This window comes from Apodemus sylvaticus, chromosome 12, assembly GCF_947179515.1.
Source record: "Apodemus sylvaticus chromosome 12, mApoSyl1.1, whole genome shotgun sequence".
Lineage (NCBI taxonomy): Eukaryota > Metazoa > Chordata > Mammalia > Rodentia > Muridae > Apodemus > Apodemus sylvaticus.
In genome coordinates, this window is record NC_067483.1 from 10,707,928 (window position 1) to 10,724,198 (window position 16,271).

The 16,271-nt window shown below is 38.0% G+C and overlaps 1 protein-coding gene across 3 annotated transcripts in view; it reads right to left on the minus strand.

Annotated features, from left to right (window-relative positions):
• LOC127697757 (contactin-associated protein like 5-3) overlaps positions 1-16,271 on the minus strand; it is an 826,357-nt gene that overhangs the window by 442,402 nt on the left and 367,684 nt on the right. For all 3 annotated transcript variants that reach the window (XM_052201048.1, XM_052201047.1, XM_052201046.1), the window contains exons 9-10: positions 5,794-5,943; positions 1,801-1,972 (exon numbers count right to left, since the gene is read on the minus strand). In XM_052201048.1, coding sequence (XP_052057008.1) covers positions 1,801-1,972; positions 5,794-5,943 — 322 coding nt within the window. The remainder of the gene's footprint in view (positions 1-1,800; positions 1,973-5,793; positions 5,944-16,271) is intronic.

The following is a 16,271-nucleotide window of genomic DNA, read 5'->3' on the forward strand; positions in this document are numbered from 1 at the left end:
TGGTGCTGAGAAGATGGCAATGACTTTCATGTAATCAAAAATAATGACAGCTTTCTTGGTTGTATATGAGGATACCAAACAAATCCCAATTGACAAATGTTCCTGTATTGATTGGTAATATATAAAATAATGCACCAGATGATGATTTCGGAAGAATTTTCATTGCCAGGAATACAAACTGTATGGGATACATTTTCTGTACTAGCTTTGATTTGGAAACCTCTAAATTAACACATTTTAATGAAGCACACATTTATTACTCACTTTCCCAGCTGGTCAAATGGAAAGAAATGCAAAAGGATCAAGAAGTCTGCATAATATGCTGGTGATGCCATATGTAATGATATTATTAGAAATGTGTATAAAGAGTCTATCTAATTACAGCAGTAACTTCCAGAATTAACTGATGCATGGCTGATTACCCATGTTTCCCAGGAAAGGTACCTAATTATTTTCCTCATTTCTCCCCTGGACTGAGACACTCATAACTTGAACACCCCTAACTGTGCCTAACATTTTTCTTTAACTCATCTTGCTAACAAAAGGCCCTCTTTCTGATGACCCCAGGTCCACATCCCTAGCAGTGTGGAAGTCCTGCCCCTTCCCTGTATGACCTGTGACCTGGACTGCAGCAAATCAGCTGAACTATAGCATGTCAACTGAATCTAAGGCATGATGAGTTGTAGGACAATTCATCAGTTACTTAATATTTCCAAGAAAACTATCAAATGATGTTCGCTATAAAATATACCACAGTGCTAAAGATTTTAAATGCAAAGTTACATTTTGACTTGGTAACACAAGTCATCTTCTATTTCCTTACCATCTTGTGGCACTATCTCATATCAGCTTCTCAATGAGGCCAAGCATGATTTTGGTTCATCCTTTAAGATGTAATTGAATCAACTACATAAACTTTCTCCATCTCATTCCCCATTCCCACAGTGGTATGAACTTACTGCTATCACATAGTACTGGTACTATATATTTCACAAATCAAAGTATATTTCAGTTTATAACAATGGCTAATTAATGTAATAAGAACCTCTAAAGCCAACCTTAAGAAATCCTATTTACCCACTGGCTCGTTGATATCTTCAGAGGGTAAGCAAAATTAGAGAATGAAGCACACTGTTGCTATAGAAGGAACATGGAAAATTTCTGCTGAAATTCAGCATATATTCTCTTTGGTTTCCTGACTTTAAACATAGAAACTATAAATATAAAAATAGCCAAATATCAATAGAGATGCAGCTGGAAATAGAGTGTCCTACTAGATCTCTGGGTTGTAAAATAAGTATCTGGCTTCTTTAGAAATAAAGAAAAAGTGGGTGACGTTATTCCGATCTAGAGTCAGCCACCCACAATTGAGGACATCTACATTGACCACACCGAAACCCTCAGCTGTAGATTTCCTGAAGCTTTTGACATTATAGTAAGGAAACCCATGGGGGACTAAGAATGGAATTGTTTAGGAACAGCAATTCCTCCCACTTTTATGCTTTACTCTTAACTTCAAAGTAATCAAATGTTTATGTATGAAAATAAAATCCTTTCACAAATTTCTATTTGTATTTAATTTGTATATCCAATTTACTGCAAGTTAACTTGATGAGGCACTCAACTAATATAATCCTTTTTCTCTGGGCCTGAAATTATTCAAGAAATATTAGGTATTAGGTGACTGAATTATGTCAAGTGTGGTAAATGTCTACAGATTAGAATTTTGATTACAGAAACTCATATTCAGTATAGTGAGAATGGGAATGGATGGAAGAAAGGAGACAAGACAATAATTACCTGTCTGTGATGCTACACACATCAAAGTGTAAATCACTAAAACTCCCCAGGGAACCTTGCTGAACTGAAATGAGGTCCTTGGGCTGGTTATCAATAAAGATGAGCCTCATGCAGCCTTGGAAAGCCTTAATGGGGTTTAAGCATTGGGAATCGGTGAGATTGTCCGGGCACCCTGAGGGACAGAGAGAAAAGATGAAGAGCACTGAAATGATCTGTTATTGTTTTGGCAACTTATTGATTGAATACCTTCAACTCTAAGTATTTGGACACTTTATTATTCATAACAGGGAGTACAATTGTTATAAATCCTAGCCTAGGAAGAAGTGCAAAAATAAAGCAAAATGGTGATTCTCAGTCACCATAAAGGAAAAAATTACCAAAGGGAATATCATTGTTATGATATTTTCCTTAATTCTCTGTGAGTGTGTGTGTGTGTGTGTGTGTGTGTGTGTGTGTGTGTGTGTGTGTTTGTGTGCCTGTGTATATGTCTATGTGTGCCTGTGTAGTGTACAATGGAAAATGCAGTGTATCGTGTGGGTACATGTAAAAGCCAGAGGTTGCCATCAGGTTGTCTTCTTTGCAATTTTTTATTTTATTCTTTGATATAAGGTGTCTTTTGGATCTAGGTGTTCATCAGTTTACCTAGATTGGCTTGTCTTCTGGGCTCTGCCTTCACTTGACACTTTACTTTGTGTGACCCTGCCTCCTCAGACACCTGGGAGCTTTGTGACTTGGATATGCTGGGTTTTCAGCAAACCTCAGGAGGTTCCTTATCTTAGTCTCACCATCCCTGAAACTCAAAGTGCTCCGCACCATACCCAGTGTTTTACATGGGTACTGGGAATGTAAACTCAGTTTCTCAATCTTGCATCACAAGAATTTTACCAGTTGACTCAGCCACACACACACACCCACACACACACTCACCCACCAACAGCCCCCCCCCACACACACACAAACCTCTTTCCTGCCTGAAACCTATTTGTCATTCCTTTGTATGGCATCATTCACAAACTTGTCACATATTTTAAGTGTTCTGGAATTTTGGTTGTCTCTCAAAACACACATCTAAATTCTGAATACAGTTCTGAATAACACTTTCTAGGAAATTATGCACTATTAAGGATGGCAGCTGAGTAATTGTCTGGTTAATTGAGCATCATTAACAGGATTAGCACCTTTGAAATGTAAATAAAGAAAATATCTAACAGAAATAAATAAAGGTACACTCAGGAACCAAGCAGGATTTTTTTTTTGACATGTTGTTCAAAGAAAATCAAGATATTAAGGAGAACTGCAGGCTTAAGTGCATATAGTTATAGGCTATAATAGCCCACATGAAAGGTGAAAGAGTAACACCACATCTATTAAAAAGTGTTCTGTTCAAAATAAAAATGCATTATACCTGATTAGCCTCACCTGTAGCTAGGACAAACTAATTCTCATTCAGACAGATGAATATCAAGCTGGTAGATGTGTACTAGTATGGTAACCTTTCACAAACTCTATAGGTTCTTAGCATATAGTAATGTGAGACTGAAAACATAGCAATATATCATAAATAAAGAGGAACTCATTTGGCCACCTCTAATATACAGCTACTGTGAGGCTGAATCCTGGCAGCTGGTTAACAGCTCATGGAAACACTATAAAATAAAGAGATGTTACAACTTCTAATTGAAGCTGTAGCAAGAATTTATAGAAGTTGATTGTTATTGCTGAAGCTCATTTTTTATCTTCATTAAATTTATAGTCTGTGGGTAGAAGGTTTGTTTAAACCACCGATTAAATCATAGATAAATATTCATTTGTAAGTCTAGAATCCTGAAAATCATACACAATTTAGTAATATTTTAGCTAGGGGAAGAAGAGCCATTATGATTCTGTGATATTTCAAAAGATTATTGTAGTATTGGTATTTAGGGCTATTTTGACTAGACATAGATTCCTGATCTTCATTGTTTCAACATGATGAATTATGTATGTATTATAGAATGCACAGCTTAGAGTTGTGACCGTTGATCAGAAGTAGTTATCATTCTGTTGCTTTTACTCTGAGGCTGCAGTTAACACCGATTTGAATCTGCTCTATATACTGCTGTCTCTACAATCTCCCACAAATTATTATTATTTTATTAATGTTTGAGTTACAATGTATATGAGTATGTGTGAAGAAGTGCCATAGCCAATGCATAGGGATTAAAAGAACAACTACAGGAGTGGATGCTTTCTTCCATGTCTGAGATGGGTTTTCTGTTTGCTACTAAATACAAGTTTGCTGCCATGAGTGGGATGAAAATTACAGCCACATGCTACAGAGAATCTGGTTTTCTCTGGACTCTAGGGGTTCAAACACAGGGCCTCATGCTAACACAGCAAGAGCTTTATGACTAAGCCAATGTATACATTATTTTATTTCAGCATCCATGTTATGCATCTTATAGACACACTGTAAATTAAACATATATGCTGTTATAGCCAGGCATGTAATGGTGATCTTAGGTGAAGGACTATGTCCTTTCCTTATGCCAAAGCCTAACTTCATTGACGTTGTTGCACACAGCTCACTTCCAAGTAGACCATAAATGTGTATTTTATACCTGTGCAAAGATATTTTATGTTTGCTTCAAACCTACCACATTTTCTTGGGAAGACAGGGGTGAGTTGCAGATTTGGAGATAAGAGACTTCAGTGTTTAGGGTAGAGCTCAGTGTAGAGTGTATAATTAGTTCTAGGTATCTACAGGGTTATGTGTCATTACTGCTATTACTTTTATCATCATGCCTGTGCCAGACAGAGTGTAAGCATGCATGTGCCAACATGCAAGTATGGAAGTCAGACGACAGAATTGTGAATTCTCTCACTATGGGTACCTAGGTTGAAACCCAAGTTCTTGGTTTGAGAGACAGGTGCCTTTTCCCATGGGATCATCTTGCTATCTCTTCAGTGAATGCTATTTCAAAATGCTTGTTTTAAATTACCTCATGGGAATGAATTGTCAGCTCTAGGGTGCTGCTAGCTCATGCTCACATCTACAAGACCTGAACCAGGTTGTACCACTCTTTACATTATATATAGGGAACAGGAACAGACCATCCTGCATACCTGGGATGTGTGCATGTGATATCATTCATGGAGACCAGTATCTTTTATATGTTGAGTAAATCTTCCACCACTAAGCTTCAAGAAACCCACAATTTTTTTCTTGTTTATATACCCAAGTCATTATGAAAGCTAGCTTGTTACATGTGTTCTAGAAAAGGAGTCCAGGAACTGTATTTTAAGAGATAGATGCCAGAGAACCATGGGGACTAAGCACCCTTTAGATGTGGCTTCTGTAAAACAGACCACTGGCTATAGAAGTAGGCATACACAACATGAATGCATTTATTAAAATGTAACCTGCCAAATAAGCTTTGTTTACCTGTTTGTTATTGCTTGTTTTACTAGAAGTGTTGCCAACATTAAGTAAACATTAGAAAAAAACAACTCAGAAATGGCAATGGACTCTCCCTTTGTCCCTTGGATCTCCAATCTCCTCTTCACTTTTCTCTTTCACCACCCATGGTGTGGATGACCTCCAAAACATGGGAAGTGGATATGAGGCTCACGAAGTAAACTAGAGTGACCTTGAATGCCTAGCAATCTGGGGATGCCTGCCTCTTGAGTTTTCTCTCTTTCAGGTATTTCCTGCCTCTCAGCTTCTTTTCTGAATTTTCAGCTGTCTTTCTCTTTTCCAACACAAGATTGAGAAGCTTGGCATGATTACAAGAATAACCTTTGATGAGCTATGTAACCCAGGTCTAGTAGTAAAAATACTCTTATTGATGTCCTAGATAGCTAACATTTACACATTTGTCTGAGAATTTGGTGATTGAACACACCTGCATGCTTGCATGCACAGCTATGGGGAGGGTTGTTGAATTGACAAAGCATGTAGTGCAATAATTTCCCTGCCTCTTTATGTGAAACTTCAAAGGTTAGCGAACTTACCTCCAAAGTAATAATTACTTCCAGAATAGATCTGTAGCAAGGAGGTAGCTGGAGCTGGGGAAGCAGCATCATTATCCAGAGTGAGAGTAACACGACTTCTCCTGGCATAGATGCTGACAGAATGCCACAGGCCATCATTCAAGTCTCTGCCTGTAAGAGAAACAGCGAGGGCTATCTTATGAGAGTCATCTCTCTCCTCTGCCTTACAGCTTACTCTATTTTCATAAATAATTTCCAATAGTTTTTCTTCCCTAGAAAAAAATGGGACAAACCAAATATATGTGTCATGTATGCCAAATAAAGAAATGTTATATATTAAATAGTATGGTGATATGTGACTACGAAGGAAAAAGCTGAAAACAAAACAACATAAAACCTATTAAAACTGTTCAAACTGATACCAGCAATTGTATCCTCAGACAGAGGGGACTTATATCATTTCAGTCCTCTGACTTTACTAAAGTTTGTATCCTGCTGCTAGTGAAAACTTTTGCAATATTTTTTCAAACCAATAGTTACAAGATCAAAACCAGGATTTCATATATCCTATGCAAGCTCTTTACCACCGAACTTCAATGGCTCAGGGACATTATTATTTAATTATAAAAGGTTCCTTTCTTAGTTTCTTTTTCTATTGCTGTGATAACATACCCAAATCAATTTAACTGGGAAGATAACTAGTTTATTTTATCTCACAGTTTATGGATAAAGAAGTGGCACTATGGCAGGGAAATCAGGGCAGCAAGAGCTTGGAAGTAGCTGCTATGTCATATCCACAACTAAGAAAACAGAGAAAGATGAAAAGATGCTGTCCACTTTGCTTTCTCTACAGTATACCATCAAGGATCAGATATCCAGACCAGTCAATAGCCCTGCCTACAGTTTTGAAGTGGGTCTTTCAATATCAAATCCCATACTCAACGATGTCCCTCACAGATGGTCTCATTCTAACCTTAATATTGGTGATCCCTCTTGGATGATCCTGGAGGCTTTCTTGTGAGTACATCTAGTTCCAATCAAGGTGACAGTTAGTATTAATCATAGCTATACAAGGAGAGTTTCATTTTAAGAATATAACATGCTTTGAACATATCCTCTTTAGTATACTACCAGCATTTCCCAAGCCCCACATAGACCATTCCTCAGACATAGTTGCTTCTACTTTTATGTCAGATTAGTGAAGTGGACAAGGTCATTGACATTGCAAGGCAGAGAGAGTTTCCTACTGGAGTCAAGACAGACTAATTGAATACCAAATACAGAAAATTTAATATCTTCAATTGACTCTGTGTGTGGTTGGGTACACAGGTGAAAGCCAAAGGACAATGTGTGATTTGAATCTTTTTAGCTACTACCAGGATCCTAGAAATTGAGCTCATGTAGTCATGCTGGGTGGTGGGCAACTTTACTGGCTCAACTCTCTCTCTCTCTCTCTCTCACCCGCGCTCTCTCTCTCTAGCTCTCGCTCTCCCCCTCCTGCTCCCCTCCCACTTTCCCTCTCCTTCTCTCCCTCTCAGTCTTTCTTTTAGAAAGCTATATTGCAGATTTTTTTTCCTTTTTTTTTTTTAATAATCATGTTATTTACATTTCAAATGATATTCCCCTTCCTGGTTACTCCTCTACAACCTCCCTTCCCATCCACCCTCTACCCTTCCCCTTTCTTGTATGAGGATTTTCCTCCATCCACTCACTCACACCAGCCTCCTTGCTCTAGCATCCCCATGCACTGGGGCATCAAGCCTTCACAAGACCAAGGACCTCTCCTCCCATTGATGTCAGATTAGGCCGTGCTCTGCTATCTAATTACCTGGACACATAGAATTTCTACATGTATATTCTTTGGTTGGTGGTTTAGTCTCTGGGTGCTCTAGGTCGGCTGGTTAATAGATATTGTTCTTCCTATTGGGTTGTAATCCCCTTCAGCTCCTCAGTTCTTCCCTAAACTTTTCTATTGGGGTTTCTGGGCTCAGTCCAATGGTTGGGTATGAGTATCTGCATGTATATTGGTCAGTTGGTAGTAGAATCTCTCAGGGAACAGCCATAGTAGGCTGATGTCAGCAAATACATCTTGGCACCAGATATAGTGTCAGGGTTTGGTATTTACAGATGGGATGAATCCCTACATGTGACAGTCTCTGGATAGCCTTTCCAGCAATTTCTGTCCCATCTGTTGCTCTCTTTCTCTCTCTCTCTCTCTCTCTCTCTCTCTCTCTCTCTCTCTCTCTCTCACCGCTTGTTTTTCCTTTGGACAGGAACATTTCTGTGTTAAAAATTTTCAGATGTGTAGGTGGCCCCATCCCTCAACTTGGTACCATGCTTATCTAATGGAGATAATCTCTATAGGTTCTATCTCCTCTTTGATTCATATTTTGGCTAAAATGATCCCCTTTGGGTCCTGAGATCCTTTTGTTTCTCTGGTATTTGGGATATTCTAGTGACTTCCTCCAGTTCCCCATCTGCTACTGTTGTATATTTCTATTCAATTTCCTAACACTCTGTATTTCTCTCCTCTCCCTTCCAATACCTGATCCTGTCTCTGCTTTTTTCCCTCCTACTTTCTTCTCCCTCCCAGGTTCCTCCATCTCTCTATCTCTGTGATTGCTTTGTTTCCCCTTCTAAGTTGGGTTTAAGCATCCACAATTTGATCTTCTTATGAAGCTTCATTTGGTTTGTAAGCTGTATCATGATGGTATTGTGATATTTTAGTGTACATACCATGTGAGGTCTTTTGTTTCTGGGTTACATCATTCAGGATATTTTCTCATTCCATCCATTTCCCTGGACATTTATGATGTCCTCATTTTTAATAGCTGAATATTTCTCTATTTTGTAAATGCACCACATTTTTTTTATCCATTCTTCTGTTGAAGGGCATATGGGTTGTGTCCACCTTCTGGCTATTATAAACAAATTTATAATTTATTATAAATAAAGCTGCTATAGACAAGCATGTGTCCTTGTTACATGTTGGAGCATCTTTTGTGACTATGCATAGTAGTGGTACAACTGGGTCTTCATGTAGAACTATTTCCAATTTTCTGAGGAACAGCTGCATTGATTTCCAAAGTGGATTTATCCACATACAGTCCTACCGGCAATAGAGTAGTGTTCCCTTTTCTCCAGTTTCTGCTGTCACATGAGTTTTTGATCTTAGCCATTCTTATTGGTGTGAAATGGAATCTCAGGGTCATTTGATTTGCATTTTGCTGATGACTAAGGATATTGAACATTCTTTAAGTGTGTCTCAGTCTTTTGAGATTCCTCAACTGAGAATTTTTTTTTAGCTCTGACCCCATATTTTAGTAGGAATTTTTGTTCTCTAGTGTATATCTTCTTGAGTTCTTTTTATATTTTGGATATTATCTTAGCATTCTATTGGATATAGATTTGGTAAAAATGTTTTCCATTTCTGCTGGTTACTATTTTGTCATTTTTTTTATCCAGCTTATATTTTTCTAAGTCATGATGTACCTTAAGTCAAAATAACATTACTAGATATTATCCAAAATTTGATTGATAAGAAAACTACATTAGAGCCAGCAAGATCCTTTATCAAGTACAGATAGACTCCAATAAACCTAAAGTCCTAAGTTAATTCCAAGGAATACACAAACTGAAGAAGAGAATTGACTTGTACAAGATGTTCTCTGACTTCCACATGCATTCTCATTACTGAGTTACTTATTTTAAAGTATGTAAGATTAAAACACTATAAAGTAATATTGTGACTCAATTATATTGTACTGTGAGACTCAGTAATGAAGTAGAATATATTCTATGTTATATTCAAAAAGGGAAAATTCTGAGAGGAAGCTGACAGATCAGTGAGTAGGACAAGTGTAGCAGGTTTAGAGAATGTGAAATATTTTTAAATTGGTTATTTTCATGGTTTCAGAAATCTGAACAGACTAAAATGCTGTTGAATTGTGAACTCTAAGCAGATGAAATACATGAAATACATTTCAATAAAACACTTACAAAATGAAGACAACGTTAAGTATGCATCATCTTTAAGAGTAGTTAGCAGCTCTTAACTGCTCAGTCTTCAAATCTCCAGGCCCTCCACCTTTCTATATTGAGATCAGTGTCTTCATTCTTACTAAGTTGACTAGGTGGCTTGTCATAGACTCCAAGGGATCAACCTGTCTTTGCTGCCTCATCCCTAGATTGCTGGTACAAACTGTTATATTCACTTTTTAAAGTAGTCCTTGAGCTTTAATGAACAGACTATGTCTCTAGTCCTCATGATGCTATGGCGAAGGAAAAGTAGTGATTTGTCCTTAGGTCATTAACTTTTTGGCATATCAGGATCAACTGTGGCTAAACAAGGTTATCAGTTGTACACAAAGGTAGGATAAATACTGTACAGCCTAGAACATGGATCTTAGACTTAAATCTGGATGAACCTGCTGTAGGTTTTTTTTTCTTCTGTCTAGTAAACCTTACTTAAAATCCTGAGACTTATAATATCCAGGAATAGAGACATATTTCTTAATAATTCAAACTTGTATCCTCTTCTGTTTAACATACACAATAGATGGACATAACTTGACTTTGTATAATTTAAGCTTCTTTTTTTGAGTTTGAATAATCTTTATTTTTTTATTAGATATATTCTTTATTTACATTTCAAATAATTTACCCTTTCCTGGTTCCCCCTACCCCTCCCCAAAAGTCCCATCGGCCCTCATCCCTCCCCCTGTTCCCCTATCAATCCCCTCCTGCTTCCCTGTCCAGGTATTTCCTGTGCTGAGCCTTTCCAGGACCAAGGGTCTCTCCTTCCTTCTTCTCGGGCATCATTTGATATGTGCATTGTTTCTTGGGTAGTCCGAGCTTCTGAGCTAACATTCACTTATCAGTGAGTGTATACAAGGTGGGTTCTTTTATGATTGGATCACCTCACTTAGGATGATATTTTCCAGTTCCACCCATTTGCCTAAGAATTTCATGAATTCATTGTTTCTAATTGCTGAGTAGTATTCCATTGTATAAATATACCACATTTTCTGTATCCATTCCTCCGGTGAGGGACATTTGGGTTCTTTCTAGCTTCTGGCTATTATAAATAGGGCTGCTATGAATATAATGGAGCATGTGTCCTTATTACGTGCTTGGGAATCTCAAGAAGTTAGACTCCAGAGAGTGAAATAGCCCTATGGAGGGAGGTGATTGGAGAATGGATGGAGGGAAGAAGGTTTATGGGACATAGAGGCAGGGGGGATCTGGGAAAGGGGAAATCATTTGGAATGTAAACAAAGAATATAGAAAATAAAAATATTAAAAAAATGAATAAAAAATGGAGTACATATCTAAACAAAGAATTTTCACCTGAGGAATATCGAATGGCTGAGAAGCAAGTAAAGAAATGTTCAATATCCTTAATCAGCAGGGAAATGCAAACCAAAATAACCCTGAGATTTCACCTCACACCAGTCAGAATGGCTAAGATCAAAAACCCAGGAGTCAACAGATGCAGGCAAGGATGTGGAGAAAAAGAAACACTCCTCCACTTCTGGTGGTATTGCAAGCTAGTACAACCACTCTGGAAATCAGTCTGGGGTTCCTTAGAAACCTGAGCATGTTCCTACTGGAGGATCCCATTATTCTACTCCTGGGCATATACCCAGAGGGTCCCCCAGCATGTAAGAAGTTTAGGCTTCTAGATGATTTTTGAATCAGATGTTTTTAAATAGTGGCATACCATCTAATTGTACTTTTAATTCAATGTTACTTTCAAATTATGTAGGAACAAAGAAGAGAATATAAATATTAATGAATAAGACAATCTTGAAAGGTCAATAATGTGGCAAAATAACATTCAGCTTTTATACTCTTTTGCCTGAGCCATATTTTCATGGACACCATTTGTTTATCCATATTAAATGCTATTAATCCTTCCTTGTGTAGTAGACAATTACCACATTCATCAATCATTTCCCCTCCGTATTTTTATATGCATACATTTCAGTTTATATATTTCAACACACACGTGTAGGTGTACATATTTATATAAAAGCCAGGAGTTGAACACAAATACCTACTCATCCATTTGTCAACTTAATCTTTGAGCCAGGTTCTCCCACTCACTGGCTGATTCTGCTAGACAGTCAGCATTTTCTTTCTTTTCATCTTCCTCTTTCTGCCTCTGTCTCTGCCTCTTTCTCTTCCTATTCATCTTTCTGTTTTTGCCCCTGCATCTGCCTCTTCCTCTAACTCTTTCTCTTGCCCTGCCTCTGCCTCTGCTTCTTTTAACTCTCCCTCCCCTGCATCTACCTCCTTTGAAATATGAGCTAGTTGTAATGGTTTACCTGACATCTATAGCTTGGTGCTAGAGATGAAAATCAGGATCTCAAGCTTGTAGTATATGTTCTTTACCTGATATGTCCCTCCTGCCAGCTCTGATGCTTTTCTTCTTATCACAAGAGCAGGCATCCATGATCAGAACTCTCTGTGCCCTATTACCTGCTTCATGGTGTGACAAGCCACTCAGTTATTTAAAGAAGAGGAAATTACATGGAGCTGGGGACCAAAGGTTGGACCAAATATCTCCTAATCAAAAACAGTCTAGCAGCACTATGCTCTATTCCAGCCCTTGTCTTTTAGACAAGGCTGTACTCTTGCTAAAGCCTCAAACTCATGATATTCCTATTTCTGCTACTCAGTTCTAGGACTAGAGACATATGACACCAGAACAAGCCAAGGAGAAAACATATAATGACTTCAATGTGCATGCCCCTAAGGTGTATAGAGTCAGAGAGCGAAAACTCTTATTTGCTTTATAAGTCAATTCCTTTCTTGAGGTATGTTATAATCTTTCATATTTCCCAATATCCATCCCTTTACAAGATCCCTATGAATTTACATTAGTACATTCAGCTCTCCATGTAGTCCACTAAACTGGTTGATAGCACATATCCTTTTTCTGCCATTTCTATACTCTACTTTTCTGGTTCCTCCTTGTCCACATCCATCTCCTACTGTCCATGCTCATTTGTTCTGTATTAATCCTTTTCTAAACTGCATGAGCAGGGGACAGGCATCTCTTAACTATAGACTCTAGTCACTTAACACAAAGTAGATTAAAGCTGATGGACAAATAATTTAATTATTTTAATAAATCAAAAATATTCCAGTACTCACAGATGCTGAGAGATGAAAAGTAAAACATCTATGTCAACCTGTACAAGACCTATATAAAACTGAGCCCACCAACTGTCCATCATGGCTTTGGAATGGACTTCTAGGCAGATAACAGTGGCAGGGAGGGAAGAAACATATTTTTCAGTGGTAAGTTGCTCACACTCCTGTAAATAACTCCTCGCACATGATTCTGTAAGAAATCCTTATTAAATATATTGGTCAACTTATGAAGAAACCTTGGCCAATTTGAGAAGAAGAGAAGGACCAGCAAAATAGAGAGGGACAAAAGAGGACATTGAGGTATACATGATAAAAAATACCTACATGAATGCATGAAATTGTTATAATGAAGCATATCATTACAGACCAATAAATAATTAAGAAAAGAAATATGCAAGCAAATGAATAAGTCAAAGAAAGGGTTTTCTCTCAACTACACTGCTTCTCAACAATTTGTTAGAAATGCCTGCAACCTCCACTCTCTGACATATTCATTTGTGTCATGTCATGCTACTTACAGAGTTGTGATCTTAATTAACAATTTGTCTGTGTAAACCTTCTGTCCCCACTTGAGTGAAAAGTGGCTGGGGATCAGGTTATGAGTCATGTTTCCACATCTCCCTTGGCATTGTCAGGGCCACTTCCAAATGCTCCTTGATTGATGAAGCATCCAAGCAGCTGGAACTCCACTTGCAAATGTCAGCAACAAGCTCTCTCACTGCGTTGCCCAGAAATGACAAGCTCAAGCTTTTCGAGTTGTGAAAACTTGGCTTAAGATACAAGGTCCCATGGATCTGTACGATTTTTGTCAGTGTATGAGAAGGGGACAGTCTGGTGTTGTCATAATTGGTGTATGACAGAAAAATTGAGGTTGAATATGACAATGTTACTTTTGTAGGACAGACCTAAATGTTCAGTTCTAAATGCTGCATGCTAAAATTATATTCTAGCCTGAGACCCTTTCTGTCTCCTAAGATTCTTGTCATCCCTGGCAAATTCTGTTTCATAGAATCCTTCCTTTTCTGAAATTTGCTCTCCCAGTATTTCAAGCTATCATGGAAATTCTGTTTTTTGTGAAGAGGAAGCAGGAAGCCATACTTCTCTCTCACATCATGTGTATTTCCTGTGCCTTCCCTCTAACCTGTTCCTCTATATCTCACCTTCAAACTAGATTCTATATCTGCTGGAGAATTTAAAGTTCTTTCAGTCTCCATCTAGACATCTCTATATAATACAGGCTCCTAAGGCTTAAACTAAAGTGAAGCAAACTGAATTTTAAAATGGGACTACCAAAGTGGAAACTCAGAAGAAATTAGAAGGAAAGTGGGGGCATATGGGGCCACTAGGTTATTCTGCTTTAATAATGATAACAATTTAACTTTCTCTGATCCATACTGGAGTAAACTTTAAGAAACAGAAATGAATTAAGAAATTCTGAGAAAGCTACAAATGTACCAGAGACCACTATGGTGGAAAAAATATTTCTAGCTTGGTCTTGATATGTTGTGTCCCCTAAGTAGCTTTAACTGTCAACTTGACACAGTTCAGTCATCTAAAAAGGAAGTTTCAGTTGAGAGATTGCTGTGAGCAGGATGCCTTATATGTCTGTGAGAAATAACAGCTTGTTTGTTGATTGACAGAGGTGGATCTAGTTTACTATGGGTGAGGGGTTCCACTCCATGGACGATGTTGCTTATCATGGTTCCAAAAGGAGCCTGACAGCAGCATCTTTTTATGGTTTTTCCTTCAGGGTCCTGCTTGAGTTCTTGCCTTGATTTCCCTCAATGATTAGCTGTGACCTATTCAGGGCTGAAGTGATGGCTCAGCAGTCAAAAGCACTGACTGCTTTTCCAAAGGTACTTATTTCAAATCCCAGCAACCACATGGTGGCTCACAACCATCTGTAATGAAATCTGATGCCCTCTTCTGGTGTGTCTGAAGACAGTTACAGTGTACTTAGATATAATAAAAAAATAAATCTTTAAAACAATGAACCCTATTCTCCCTATAAATAGCCTTTAGTCAGATGGTTTTACCACAGCTTCAGATTTGAAACTAGACATTTTGAAAGTCCTGTAGTTACATTTCTCAACTTCTTATACCCTGGGATGCTGCTACATAGTACTGCCTACTGAATGCCAAACTCAGACAGCTTGCTGTGAGAATCAAGGCACCTGGCTCTGTTTTTCTGATCTCACTAATGGGGTCATCAACATGATTTTAGCTAAAACACTGAGCCATTAATTATAATTTATTTGAAGCTGAGGAGAGGGTTCCAATACTCATCTTATTTACTTGGTGTTCAGATGGAAACTAGTTACAATTGTTTATATAAAAGAATGCGATATAAGGGGAAACACTGTCAACTGCAACACTGTAGCCTATACTTATGTGACCACTAATACTAGTCAGGGTGAACAATTCCAGCAATTTACCACAGCTATCTCCCCACCTCTTAGCTTGAGTGGCTTCCACTAAGTACAACTTCTTAGGTTTTACATATTCTATAGCATATATTTGTTATAATACATATTACTTAATATATTTTACATAATTCATATTTTTCAGAATCATTTGTGAATTTTGATCATTTAAGGTTTTTATCTTATGCATTTTCTTTTTTAATTCAATGTATTCTTTATTTACATATCAAATGATTCCCCTTTTCTGGGTCCCCACTCTCCACAAATCCCATAAGCCCTCTTCCCTCCCCCTGTTCCTACATCTATTCCTTCCCACTTCCCTGTTCTGGTATTCCCCTATACTGTTGCATTGAGTCTTTCCAGAACCAGAGGCCACTCCTCTGTTCTTTTTGGACATCATTTAATATGTGGATTATTTCTTGGGTATTCCAAGTTTCTAGGTTAATATCCACTTATCAGTGAGTGCATACCATGATTGATCTTTTGAGACTGGGTTACCTCACTTAGTATGATGTTCTCCAGCTCCATCCATTTGTCTACGAATTTCATGAATTCATTGTTTCTAATGGCAGAATAGTACTCCATTGTGTAAATATACCACATTTTTTGTATCCATTCCTCCGTTGAGGGACACCTGGGTTGTTTCCAGCTTCTGGCTACTACAAATAGGGCTGCTATGAACATAGTGGAGCATGTGTCCTTATTACATGCTGGGGAATCCTCTGGGTATATGCCCAGGAGTGGTATAGCAGGGTGCTCAGGAAGTGTCATGCCCAGTTTTCTGAGGAACCTCCAGACTGATTTCCAAAGTGGTTGCACCATCTTACAATCCCACCAGCAGTGGAGGAGTGTTCCTGTTTTTCTATATCCTCACCAGTAACAGCATAAATCTAACAAAAATTATCAGAAAAATAT